The sequence below is a fragment of the Clavelina lepadiformis genome, chromosome 7, assembly GCF_947623445.1.
Source record: "Clavelina lepadiformis chromosome 7, kaClaLepa1.1, whole genome shotgun sequence".
NCBI lineage: Eukaryota > Metazoa > Chordata > Ascidiacea > Aplousobranchia > Clavelinidae > Clavelina > Clavelina lepadiformis.
Window position 1 is genome coordinate 2,456,619 of NC_135246.1, and position 14,082 is coordinate 2,470,700.

Sequence of the window (14,082 nt, forward strand, 5' to 3'; positions counted from 1 at the left end):
AATAACGTGAAATTAGTGCAGCACTGAAGGTCATGAAAAGCAGCATTGGAGGATATGACTAAAATATACAGGTTCGGGTTGAACAGACGTATCTGTTGAGTTAAGCACACTTTAGGAATTGCGGCATGAAACAGCAAAATTTAATTGGGTAATATTTCATTGCCACACTGCTGTGGAGCTCCCTAATACCGTATCAAACTATCAATACCATTTTCTTGGATATGTGAACCGAGAATTAACACCAAATTAAGCCGAAGTTACAACAGGTCTTGACGCAGAGATCATGGAAGTATGTTTAACAGGATTAATGCAAAGAATACATTTGTCCAACCTGAAGGTTGAACCTGTGAAACATTTTGTAATATTTGAAGACTTGAACCAAATGGTTCCACTGGAAACACTGGATGGAACCACTCGTACCATTCGAACCTGTATGTTTTAGAAGTGTCGCTATTGAGTGCGCTTATTAATTACCTATGCCAAACTCTGCAGTCTGGTCCTGTCACTGTCAGGCTGTTACTATAATGATAATAAACAAAAGTATCAAACCAAACTGTTTTATACGGTATTTATGTTTAAACCTTGCCATATAAAAAGTGCCAAATGAAATGTGTAGTTTCCAACAAACCAACTTGCGGTTTAGACAACTGCAAAACATAGCTATGTTGTAGCTACAGTGCTACACCGTTGGGATAACATATACCCTGTTGCATTTCACCATGAAACGTCGTGACATTTAACATCAAATTTTCCTCCAGTAGTTGTCTATGCTTAAACATTTTGGAACTGCAGTTTGATTTAAAGACAAGCGACTAGAGTTTGATAATAATGTACCTGCATCCTTGTCGCTTGTAATGATCATCAACTGTCGCGTTCGCGAAATATCGCAACTTACTCAGTGACGAAAATAAATTAAGCAAGGTCACGAGATCGCTGTTAGTTCGCAGTTAAAAACAAATTAATGAAATTCTTTTAGAAAAACAAACATTTCAAAATGCTTGTCGCTTAAGCCTAAACCTTGGGACTGCAGAACGTCTTTTCCCAAAGACAACATCCCACCAATAGCTGCAGTGGATGGTATGGCGGTGTTAAGCTTTATAAATAAATCGGCAAACTGCTCATTTGGAAAGTCTTCTGCAGAAATGGTTTGTTTGGGTACTGGGCCCGCTTGTAGGTAGTTTTGCACAATCATTGCGATGGATTCCTCTCCGTCATCTGCATACAATGCGGCAAAGAAATTGTCCGATAAATCATCATTAACACTGCTGCAATGGTAGGTAGACTTCGCTTCCAGGAAAGAAATGATGCCATACTTCGCTTTTCTTTCCATTAGTTCAACATTATAATTAAATCCTTCCAGGCAGGACAACCACGCCAATTTAAACTGAGGGTGTGTCGCAGACGCTAAGATGCAGTCAATGTCCTCAAACTGGGCTGAAAATCTTGTTTGAATGCCTCGGATCACTGCGTCAAGTAGTTCCATGCAAACCTCAATTGATCCACTCTCACGCAGATCTTTCAGGTGCTTTAGAGTCATCGCTAAACTGGGCAACAAAACTCCCAAGTAGGCTTTGCTTGCGCATTGAATGATGTCAAGTACTTGGCTAAGCGGTTTCATTACTCGATAGTACTCTTGGAAGAAATTTATGTCATCTGAAAAAATTTAGGCAATGTTTGGCAATTATGTAAGGTTAGTACAAGTATAGGTTGCTAATTTGCTATTGCTATCAACAATAAACTGTGGCATCAAATCGTTAAAATCAAAAAATTAATTTCAAAAGCATCTAAAAGATCAAGCATAACTGCAGAAATTACCGGTATCAATACGAGAAATTTTTAAACTGCTGCACACACGATTCAGTCCGTTTAGGTGATTCCTGTCGCGAAATATTTCAAGAAGTTTTTCGACACTACCCAAAACCGATTTCCAGCTAGTTACGTTTGGCACTTCCAGTAAACCACCAATTTCATCCTTTATTAAGGCCGCTGCTTTGGTGCTACTAAACAATATAGCTTATGTAATAGTTAAGTAATTACGCAAGAACATGTCTTATGTTCCAGTGCTTTAAAACTTGCCTTGACTGGCTGTTCCACAGTTCCTCAGCTTTTTCGAAGGCATTTTTATAAATGCTTTTGAAAGCACCTGGTTGACAGAAAACATTTTCTGTATCTACCGTGCCGACAAGGTTTAACGTGTGTCCAGCGCATCTAATGTGCTTTGGTAACACATAGCATTCACTTTCTTGCGCCTCTGAAAATAAAATATTTTCTCCATGCTTAAATTTCTACTTCTGCAAGAACAAAATCTTAGTTAGCTATGTATTTGCCTTCTATAATGGGCAGTATCTCTTGCATGTTGACAAAATCTTCATCATCGTCATAGTCTTCTTCTTCCTTGGTGAAGTACGATTTCTTCCCCTGTTCAGGGTTCGATATAGCAAAAACTCTAAAGAATAAAGAAGTAACGTTTATAATGTAATTTTGTATGATTATTATTGTTCAACATGCCTGCAAAGCTCACTTCAAGTACTTACTTGAAAGATCTTGTAAAATTTGAGCCATTGTCCGTTGTTGTTTTGACTACTTTATTCCCAATTTGGTAATCAAAATAAATTGCATCCATTTCCTTGGCAAGTGTATCATACGTAAGGCGTCCTTTAATTTGGCGGCAAGCCAACACAGAGTATTTTCTTTCAAAGGTGCATTTGTCAATCCAGTGACAGGTCATTCCAATGTACGACCTAGAACAAGAACATGTTGGATCTTAAACTGTGATCACTATTAAGTGCAAAATGAGGTGCACATACAAGGGTTTTCATTGTGCTTGCCAACATTTTTCAGATTCACAATAATTTACAACAAACAGAGCAAATTTGATTGTTTGATGGTAATTTATGACAAATATTGTAATTGCGGAAATACAAAACCGCTGACAAGTGCTCGTTTGAGCCCGAGCTTTTAATTTGTTGTGTAATAACGTTTCATCCTGTGAATTGCATCTGCCTGAACACACGGCATGTAATGATGTTGCAATAAAACACTTTATCGATATACTGGACTGGAGGTTATGCTTAAGTTTTCATCTTCGATAAACGTACATTTAAATTGATGTACTACCAAATACAAACCATTTGACAAACATTTTAAGTCATGAGATAGATTTTTTCAGAAACGTGAACTAACCACAGATCTTTTAATAAAAACCAACCAAAAACTACTGTTGATTTCTGAGAGAACTGGGAAGCTACCAGGGACCAACATTAAACAAAGTGAGAAGTAAAGACCTCATAAACAGTGTGGAGAAATAACTAGGCAGTGGCGCTGGCAGGCTTTACAAAGAAACATAAACTGTATAGTTTGCCTTTGAAATGAGTTCTATCGCAACAATAAACAATTTTATGTTGTTTACACGGGAATGAAGCTCAGGTTCGTGAGAGCACTTCAAAATGATGATGTTTGTGTCAAATGTTTGGTATTTAGGCCTCAGGATCGTGATTGACAAAATGGCATATATCCATGATAAAGAAATAAAATATTGACGCTTCAATGACAAGTGATGTGTCTGCACACACGACATCTCTTCAATTAAAAACCTAACATACTTTCCCATCTAGATGAGAAATAAATTCAACCACGTCATGCACATTAACACTTAACGTGATGTACAAATGACAACCAATCATGCAGAATAGTTGGTTTATGTATACATGCTTTTACTGTAGGTTTAGGTATTAATACCATAGTATGTGTAAATAAGTTATGTTTATACGCTTACATTCAACGTAAGTAGACTACACAATCGCTTTATTGTTTTCTTCACATATTGTAAGAGAATACCCATATTAACCACAATGTTCGAGAGTTGAAAAGAATTTTCATTATGTGCGTGTTTTGCTTGGTATTTATTTGTAATTGTATCCCCTAAAGCGTGTACTAATTTTGCCCAAGTGGTGACTGCTAAAATTATTGATAACTATTGTATGATTAGACAAGCAGAGATGGTAGGAGGGTATGAAGGTCAGTGGTGTTCTAAGCTGCGCCGTTTTTGAGCCTTCTTCATCCCCTTTTTATGTTTTATATGATTTTTATGTTTTTTATACCATCTTAAAATACAAGTTGTTAACAGCAACCGGTCGATATTTCATCGAGCTGTACCAACCAGCAGTTATACAGCAAGAGCCTGGTAAAGTGAAAGTTGAAGAAAATCCATTACATTGCAACACACGATATAACCTACCGCACAATACTAACTTGTTTCTACAGGACCAAAGATCTGCCGTTGTCGCTACATATGGCACTTCATTCAAAATTTCCCTTAATAATTGTTTGCTGCTGCTGTATCTGCAAATATGTAAGTAAATTACACTCCAATGTTTAGCTAAAATGTCAATCTGGAGATGTGTAAAATGCCCAAACTACAAACAAAGCTTAGTGCGTCCTGGATTAACTGGTATTTGTGACGTAATCATACAATAACACAAACTACAGCATCTCCTGCAGCTGTAACTAAACAGCGTGACTGTTTATGTCTTCAATATATAACAATTCAATTATCTGTTTCGTTTGCTGGTTTCAACCACTCAAATTTAAAAAAACATTGCTCCAACTAGACCGGATAATAGTCAAGGAAGCACTGTATTCAACAAAAAGTTTGAAAAATATCACTTACTTTTCTTCAATGCATGTAGTCAAAGAATGCCTTGAAATAGGATTTTTTATAGGGACAAAGCTTTTCAATAAATCTTGAAATGATGACGAATCTACCATTTTTAATGGAAGCATATTTTCAATAAAAACTGCCATCACCTACAAAAGAGTTTTTTAGCAAAGTCAGCTACACAGCGTTTAACATATTGCGAAAGTGCTAAAGTCGCTTCAGCAAACCAGACAGCAAAGTATCCTATATATGGAAGTTTTCGACAAGAAACCTTGTATGCATAGACTCAAATTTCATGGTAAATGTACCCTACTGGAAAATTTGTTTCGTGCATAGAAAACTTTCTGTTGCATAAAGTTGACTTATGCTACAATTTACTGGTGCAGAATGTTGTATCGAATATGATACAACGTTTTAAAATTGTAGCATATTTGATAATTCAATTATACATATATCACCTTGGCATGACAAAAATACGAACGTGAGATTTACTGGTGTTAGATATATATCTGGTGGTCTAAAAGAAAACTTGATGCAATTTGGCTTGTGTAGTGATGAGTTAAGTGCATGCATTCGTGTTTAACGCTTTCACTGTGGCCATAGATACAGTTAATACGACTATTTACCAACCTTTTTCTCGTAAGTTTCCTGAGAAATCTTCTTATCCTTTTCCACTTCCTGTGTTAAGCAAAGAAACTCATTCAACTTCTTCGGTTTGGCTTTTTTTTCCACAGAAGTAGACTTGGACACAGAACTTCTCCGCTTACATGACAATTTGGATGCAGCATCAATACAATTTTGGTGTTCTTTTGCCTTATTTGGATGGACATTTAAAATGTGTCTTTTTAAGTTGAAGTTTGACTTGCGGTTGGCAGATATTTTTTTCAGGGAATTTTGACACAAGCAACACCGGAACTCCAACATATTTGATCCCTTGTACCCTAAAAATTTCCAGAATTTTTTCAAGTGCGGCCATGGATTTTGTGCAGATTTATCTCTAACCCTTGTACTGCCATCGTTGGGAGTTGCAGAAGTGGAGGGTCCACACGAACTATGAAGGATGTTACGCCTGGTAGAAGGTGTAGTAGGTCCATCACCGCTATTATCAACCTCAAAACAGTCAGCCATGTTCAATCCTTTTAGAACATTCCCAAAAATAAAATAAGTAAAAGTTCTGCTGATAGACTAAAATATCAAAACAAATATAGAACTTCTGAGACTAAAAAAACTGCAACTTTCAAAACATAAAAACACATTCTAACTTGAGACCCTACCGAATTAAGCCAGACTGTAAAGTATGACAAGTGCACACCCGAGACTTTTTTTCTAAAACAGCATGGCACATCAGGGAAAATCGATGTCTCCAATACGAAAAAGAAGCAGACACTAAATTTTGGTCCGATTTATACTGCAAAATCACTATTTTAAACCGATATCTTTAAAAGCATATGGGAAACACGAAAATTTTTTCCCGATTTCTATCGTTAAGGGCTGTGACGATCATGTCACAAATCACGATTTGTTTTCGAAATGCTGAAATTTTATTTTGGGATCTTGCAATTCAGTTGTTGACCAAATTTGAATTCTCCTTAATGACGTCAGATAATTTCCTCGATTGAACTGGTGTGCCACATATAAATACTGTTGTAATGTGTGCAATATTCCCTTTTTACCATTTTCGATTTCACTTGTTGCTAAGCGCAATGTAATATTCAGTAAGCTTTGCCCGAACGTGAAAATCTTTGTGTCTTATAATAAACAAAATGGGAACTTAATCATTTAGTAATTTGTATAGACAGAATTAAGCAACTAACAACATTGTCAAGCCGTTGGAGAAATGAGAAATCATATCATCGAAGCAGAAGCAAAACAAGTCATCAACCATCAATCGTCCTCCCTCATATTGTAACAATAACCGCCAAAGTAATGTGGTCTTCGTGACAGATGAGTTTGCTGGGTAATACTTCACACAAATAATACACAAACGAAATATAATGTATCATACTTGCCACACCTTGCCTGCACAAACGCCGGGCAGCCTTGGTCCACGAGTCGCAGTGCACAGCCGGGGCAAGTATGACCAACATAATTTTCAAAGACTTGGGTGCCTCAGTACTTAACAAAATGTATGCGAGATTGTGCACTAGATTTTGCTGCGGGAATTACTTATCTTACAAAGGAGAATTTTGAACCATTTTATGCTTTTTTTTCATACCGGTTTTCCCCGCTCCGTGCTAAGTCACTACTGGTTTTGTTAAATTTTATAGCTTAACTGGCCTAGGCCTACTTAATTAACGGGCGAATAAATCTTTCACTGTCTCTCAGCAATGACCGAATAAAGCTGACTAAGGCCGTTAAAAGACTAAAATAGTCTCTTATCGCTTTCTTTTATACGTGTGCACTGTGCAGCTTTTTTCAAAATATATCTGTATGGTGCATAAAGCTGCACATATTTGCAAATCGCTGAAACACAACACAAAGCTGCGCGTTGGCTAGTGCTAGTGACTGTGGCACCGCACCAACTTGCACACAGTAACATGGCTCTGAAAAGCGCCAGATAAATTATGGTAATAACAATAGAGCCCCTATCCCTAGCGGCTTTTGGCACTGTTTTCAGCAAAAGGAGAGGTAACCGCCACTTGCCAGCTAGCAGTATTTGGCTTATGGTCTGCTTATTAACTGTACCATGTCAGCTAGTAGTACTGTAGCTGGAACATGCCAGCAAGCAGCAGCAGCTGGTATTGCAGTAGAGTGGCTGACGTATACAAGCTAATAGTGACTGGTGCAGTCTTTGCGAGCAACTTGCTTCTTGTGAACGATTGACACTTTCCACCTGGTTGTAGTTTGGGTATCAGCATGGCTCCTGTTACGCCTTAGCTTACGATACCGTCTACGAGTGCTGAAGTATCTCTTGTTTCTGAGACTCCGTCTTTGAATGATTCAAAAAAGATGTGCTATGGCGATTGTAATAGTGACTTGTAACAATTTATTATGGATCAAATCAATGTTAGTATTTTCGTTTTAACTGCTTGAAAAATTTGTACTAACGGGACAATTTGAATAATGGTAAACAACCAAATAATGAAACAGGAATTTTTTGCCTTATCAAGAAACACGATGCAATAAGTAGTAGGCTACCAGTGAAAAATTAAGGGGTTGGCTGACTAGGGTGCAGCCCGGGGCCCCGTGGGTTGAAAAGCACGTAATTATAACAAAAGAAATCACTTAATTCTGGTGCTAAATAGAGTTCGTCTGTTTGATGCTGTGCGCATTCAAACGTCCACTCGCACCAAATCATTCATGGGCCGTCGTGGATCGGTTAAGTGATAACGTCATAACCACCATTGTTCGGTTCTAAACAAAATCGTTTAATGCAAATTTCCTAGTCATACTTAAAATGGTATTACAAATAGCCAAATTAAAGCGTGTTATTTTACCTCAAAACATAAACACGTTGTCATATTTGAAACCTGATGTTAAACATCAACACGATTCAAACCATTTTAAAATTTTTCCCGCACCCAAAAACAACGCTTCGGCAAAAAAATTCGTTAAGTCTGGAGCTATGACCGTTAACAGTCTTAGTAAGTCATTTGAATGACAAATGGTTTCTTATCAAAAAACTGTCTCTATACGTCCCTGGTTTTAAACAACGAACTTCTACCATTCGGGCTTACGTTCCCAACTACCTGATGACGAATCAGGTTTACTGTTTTAAAAATATTATTTAACCGTAGTATTTAGCATCAATAAAACCTCGCGCTAAGTAAGAAAAGATTTGAATTCGTAGGAATGCAAAAAATTGGCTTCGATAATTCTGCAAATCTGAGCTTACTGACTTTCAACTTAGCAAAAGAACTGATGACAAGCAAAGGAACCGCAAAAATAGTTTGTGAAAAAAAAATAGGCCTATCTGTTATTTGCTTGACTACACATTATGGGATTTGGGTGGTGTATTACTTTCTAGACTGGCCTAAGCCAAGTCTGACTGTTGACTCCGAGCTAGTTATCTTGACTCCGTTGCTTTTTACTGTCTTATTTGCTTCTTAAATCAACACCAACTTCATAAAGTTTAGTTGTTATATTGTCCGAATCAGTTGTATCGAATTAGCAATATTTACACCATGATCCCACTTTCTTAATAATTCAGTAATAACTTCAATTTTACAGAACAAGGGAAATAACTCAGAGAAGAGAGAATTTCCAAGATCCGTTTTGTAAGAGAGCGATTTAAACCAAACATTTCTTTTTATACTAAAATATTGACCAATCAGCGCTTCCAAATTAACTTACTATCACACGTGTACATGTGTCCATTTTAAGCCTTTTTCTCACAAAGAATTCAATACAGAAAACCACTTGACACACTTAACTACGTCACATGTTGGTTTGAAACTACGATTTGATTAAAGATACTAGAAAACAATACCTGCTACCATAAAACCACGTGTCGCATATTGTCGTTATCTGAACGTTTTCAAGTACACTCAAACTTTACGCCGTGAAAACAATGCTATTTGAAACACTTCAATCTGCGTTAAATATGTCGGTTCAGAATTTCTTGTTTGAATAAGAGATTAACACGATAAATACGTCTGTTTTAACATTTACTTAATTCCAGCCAGAGAAACACACAAAAACCGCTTTTAAAATGCCAATTATAAAACTTGTTTAATTTGATTATATCCAAACGCCACAACATAATGACGAAATAACTTAAAGTATTTGCAACCATTCCACTGACTCTATGATCGATCAAATTTATGTAGGACCCAAGGTTTTGTGACGAATTCAAACGGAAAGCATTTCGAAACCTTTAATGTCATTAATTACATGACGAGAAATTGTCGATTATATCTTAAGTACGTAAAACACAAAATAAAATCACTTGGTAAGCTATTTTGCTGATATACCGACCGATTCTTCTTAAGGAGCCCCTGACTCAATTTTAAGCATGAGTCTCACCCAGTTTTAATCCGCCGCTAAGCAATACCATGATGCCCGGCCAGCAGAGCTCGCTTATTCCTTTTTTCGTTGTCATGCCAAAATTGCTCCGAGGATTGTGACATAAAGATGTCGCATGACTCGGCGTAAGTTTCCTGACAAAAACCTTTGTTTGCTTCCTTAAGTGAAGCTAAGGCCAGGTAAGTGAAATTTGTAAGTTTTCCTTAAACTTCACCGCAATCTCTAAGGTTTCTAAGCGGAGCACTTGCGCTCAGTCATGCGCTACTTCAACGTCACAATGCCCGAACAAATCTGACATGACAAATGTCGTGTCAAATTTTCGACTAAAGACCAAGCCATCCTTTATGTTTAATAAGATTATTAAAAAAACGAAAATCCAATATTTGCTAATTACATTTGTATTTGCTGGCATTAATTAATGACTTTTATGGCGGCAGATTATTTTGGATTTATTATGAATAAATAGAAGTTTTCGATAGATAGCCGTAGATTTGTTTGCTTTTTTAGAGCAATTTAGGCTTTTTATGTTTACGTGCTGCATGTTTTAGATTTCACAAAAACTATTGCCAAGTTGTTGGTGCTTCTTATTCTTTTAAATAAATTGTCTGTTAGCATAATAAAGTCAAGGTTACTTGATACATTCCATCAAGTCAATGGATAAATAAATTGCAACAAAAAAAAATTGATGTTTTTTTTGCGGAAATTGATGTTTTGAGTCATTATATTTGATGCATAATCTGGCCTTTATTTATGCAGATGACCGCTTGCGAGCGGGGAAACTAACGTCAAAACGATAATTTGTTTAAGTATAAAATGAAAAATAACGCCAGCAAATTGTTTTTATTGCAAAGTTTTTCTGGCCTAGAGTGATATAAAAAGTGTTATAGTATTACAGTACAAGTGTATGAGAAAACAATGCGGAATTGTACTTAATTAAGATTTTCTCTTAATGTCAACTCATTCGTATTTTTTGTGTTTTCATTTGACATCTATTTAATTATTTACCTGTTTTTCTAGACGCCACATCACTAAAAAAAGGACTTGGACTAGTGGCCTACTCAGTCTGTCTGGTTCAAGTAGTGCAGTAGCACCAAAGCAGTGAGCAGTATTGCGGTGCAGAAATTTCGGTAGTTTTTTCGCTGTATTGACCATTTAGACTCGAAAGTATGCTGGACAGCTGGAGTACACCCGAAAATGTTTGGTTAAAACAGTATTGCACGCCTGAGAAACGCCCGTTTGGAAAGAAAACCTTTATTCGGTGCACAACGTAGCTATCAAATGCACAAAATAAATCAAAAACAGTGATATATGGTGCACACTTACGCATACCGGTACACACCAGTTATAGAAGATTGCACTATCCTATACACAAAAAACTTACAATCCATTTTGAGAGAAACATGTCCTTTCTTAAGATAAAAGGATACACTACAATATTTTTTCTGTTTTCTATTAGGCCTACCCATGTATAAGTATGAGGCCAAGTCACGTCCTACCAGGCTGCCATGAAGCTGGAAATGCTTGTCTATGACTCGTACGCAAGCTGCATCCTTAAGCACCGAACTTTTGCTTGGCAAAAATACCGGTACCATACTGTACCGTCCGACTGGCCACCTCCGGAGTTAAGTGAGAAATGCGCTCGTACTCCTAAAAATGGTTCGTTTAATTCGTTTCCTGCAGTTGGTGGTGTGGTATGTTATGATGGGTACTACAACAGTTTATCGAACGACTATTAATCGAACCGACAGTTGATCGAACGACAATTTATAGAACAATAAATCCTAACCCTAATCGAACCGACAGTTGATCGAACGACTATTTATCGAACGATAAATCCTAACCCTAACCCAGTCGATTCGATCAACTGTCGGTTCGATCAGCTGTCGTTCGATTAACTGTCGCGTCATGGTTGTGATGATGGGCCGACAATTAACTTAGTTAACAATAAGTACAATTAGTTAATTTTAATTTAGGACTAGTTGTTGCAGCAGTTAGGTGGCCGTGTTATCATCTCCCACTGTCAGGCCTTCGTAGCACCACTGTAATTTAAACCAAGTTGCACGTTTTAAGCCTTCAGAGTGACATTTTTTTGTGTGTTAATTTTTGTTAGTGTATCCCTTGCTTGACCAGTCTACCACAAAGTTAGCACTATTGCCATATTTTTTGCTCCCTACTTGCGTCAACAATCAATGGCAAGAAATGAACAAAGAGATTTGACAAAAGATTGTGATATTATTGTAGTGGAAAATGTTGCACCTGCACACACAAGGTTCATCAACATGTATGCCAAACTTTTTTACCTTCACACCATTTACAGAAATCAAACAAAAAAAGTGAGTTGTTTGATTGCCAGTAATATGTTTAATAGACAAAGCTTAGAGGCTTCATCACGCCAAAATCTGTGTATTTACACAAACAATTTCTTTTCAAAAACTACCATTTTTTTCAATCATGGTCACTGGATATTACTACACTACCATCAACATAGAAATGGCTATTGGCCTCGTTTCCTAAGGCCAAATATATCCCTATGAATATGTGCCGAAATAGTGATGACAGAGGCCAATATGCACATCTACTGTGTTCATTAATTTGTTGAATTGCATCAATGTTGCTTTATTTTTATGTATAATTTTGCATAGAAATGTACAAATTTCTGTGTACAATGCAATGCATAAAATGTTGCATGGTTGATGCTATACCAATATGTTTTTTCCTTTTAAAGCTATATGCGTATATGTGACACCACATATCATTTCATAGGCATTTTTTATGCGAAAGTCAATACTGAAAGCTGAAAGCCCTCGGAAAGTCATACTGAAAGCTAGTTGCAGTGATTGACAGCTTGGTATTGGCCCTCTGGGTAATTTTTCCTTAATAATCCCGATATAATCTATCTGTTGTTGTTAGTAATATCAGGCCTATAGCCTGGTCTGCTTAATTTGGTGTAGTATATTTTGCTTTGTTTTATCTTCCAGGAAGGAAATGCCGTTAGGAGGAAGTAAACCCTTTTGTAAGTACTGTGAAAGCCAGTCAAGTGTAATCTGGAGAAAAGATTTGTCATCAGCTGATTATATTTGTCAATCATGTTTCATTCAACAACCTTCCTCCAGACAAGATTCATCAGGAAGCAACAACAAGTCAAAAATTGGCAACAAGTTAACAAAATCTTCTCATACACGGCAGAAGTCTGTTAGGAGTAAAGTGTTTGCAAAAGGGAAAAACCGACGAAATATTTTTAAGCCAAAATCAACGACAAAGGTTGAACGAAATGGCAACGCAAATGTTACAAGTGAATCAATATTCTATCGTGGAATGTATTTCCAACAAGGTGACATTGTGTCTGTGATTGACGAGGAAGACAGCAGGACATATTACGCTCAATGCAACTGCTTCATGACAAACAAGTTTTGTGAAAAATTTGTTTCATTTACTTGGTTACTGCCAATAAGAAAGATTAAATATGATGAAGGATTTCAACCATCACTTTTCTACCTCGGGCCAGCCGATGATATTATTCATACAATGGAAAGTGTACAGTTTGTCTGTCATGCGCCTTCTGACTACTATCTACCATTGCAAAGCTTATATCCTACATTTCCTAGCAAACAAGCTAAAAATTATTTAAGCGTGAATATGTGATTTTTACATTTTCATTGGAAATATAATTGAAAATTCATCTGGTTATCTACAAGCATTTTAATGATATTTTTGTACAAAAGGTTTAGAAATGTTTGTGTAAAGTACTTCAACACAGTCTTTATTTGTGTTTGAAATTGGTAAGTGTAATTGTTATGTTGAAATGTTTCAGTTATGTATTTTGAAGTTCTTAGCAAAATTGTTACTTTTCCTGTTTTTATGCATCAAATTGTGTTTTGAATTCATCAAAATTTCAGCATATCTGGGCCATATCCTTATTAAAAAACTATTTTCACAATTGGTATTTGTTAAAAACAGGGTTATCGTATCATTTAATCATAGAGTCTAAGTTGATTTTAAGTGTAAGAAGTCATTTTAATTCTTTGTTGTGAGCTGACCTATAAGCTGACGTATAACAGCTTACAATGATGAAATAATATCATCACAATAACTTCAAAATTGGCTTGTGTCATTAATAATTGCATGAAAAGATCAGGTGTACTGATTGATTGTCAATTCTATTCGTTGTTGATCTTATACCGACGTTCACGATTTTGTTTCAGTGTTGATACTATTTCATTGATGGATTTAATATGGACGCCCGTTTACAACTATATGATTGGAAAAACTTTGGATTGCAATGAGTTTTAAAGCACAAGTAACACATCAAGCATATCTTTTTCAATAATTTTGCTAGGTATTTATCATACTTATCAAGCAGGCAGGGTTTGAGTAGCAGAGACCCAGCAACAATCTGTTTAACCATGCATACCAGAAGAATTTGGTGATAGAAATTGCTGAGGATTGGTTAACAAATGTTT

General features: G+C 36.4%; 2 protein-coding genes across 3 annotated transcripts; one reads left to right on the forward strand and one right to left on the reverse strand.

The window, feature by feature from the left end:
- Positions 1 to 556: 556 nt before the first annotated feature.
- LOC143465500 (uncharacterized) lies at positions 557 to 6,108 on the reverse strand. Of its 2 annotated transcripts, none has more exons than XM_076963828.1 (8): positions 5,288 to 6,108; positions 4,670 to 4,806; positions 4,252 to 4,341; positions 2,535 to 2,741; positions 2,328 to 2,446; positions 2,077 to 2,251; positions 1,816 to 1,997; positions 557 to 1,653 (listed from the first exon to the last, which is right to left on the reverse strand). In XM_076963828.1, the coding sequence occupies exons 1-8, from the start codon at positions 5,783 to 5,785 to the stop codon at positions 959 to 961; spliced, it is 2,103 nt and encodes a 700-aa protein (XP_076819943.1). In that variant the 5' UTR covers positions 5,786 to 6,108; the 3' UTR covers positions 557 to 958. The 2 variants fall into 2 exon arrangements, with proteins under 2 accessions (XP_076819943.1, XP_076819942.1); XM_076963827.1 differs by having other exon boundaries at positions 1,816 to 2,000; positions 5,288 to 6,103.
- A 6,166-nt stretch (positions 6,109 to 12,274) lies between these two features.
- Positions 12,275 to 13,875, forward strand: LOC143465950 (GATA zinc finger domain-containing protein 1-like). The gene is made up of 2 exons (XM_076964489.1): positions 12,275 to 12,485; positions 12,601 to 13,875. Exon 2 carries the CDS (start codon positions 12,608 to 12,610, stop codon positions 13,262 to 13,264), a length of 657 nt encoding a protein of 218 aa, XP_076820604.1. The 5' UTR covers positions 12,275 to 12,485; positions 12,601 to 12,607; the 3' UTR covers positions 13,265 to 13,875.
- The last annotated feature ends 207 nt before the right edge of the window (positions 13,876 to 14,082 follow it).

Bases quoted from the DNA above. Each gene is read 5' to 3' on its own strand.
- LOC143465500 (XM_076963827.1), bottom strand. From the start codon at position 5,785: ATGGCTGACTGTTTTGAGGTTGATAATAGCGGTGATGGACCTACTACA. The intron at 2,742-4,251 runs GTTAGTATTGTG...TTCTTGTTCTAG, and splicing joins CTTTGGTCCTGTAGAAACAA to GTCGTACATTGGAATGACCT. The intron at 2,252-2,327 runs GCAAATACATAG...TTTTATTTTCAG, and splicing joins GATACTGCCCATTATAGAAG to AGGCGCAAGAAAGTGAATGC.
- LOC143465950 (XM_076964489.1), top strand. From the start codon at position 12,608: ATGCCGTTAGGAGGAAGTAAACCCTTTTGTAAGTACTGTGAAAGCCAG.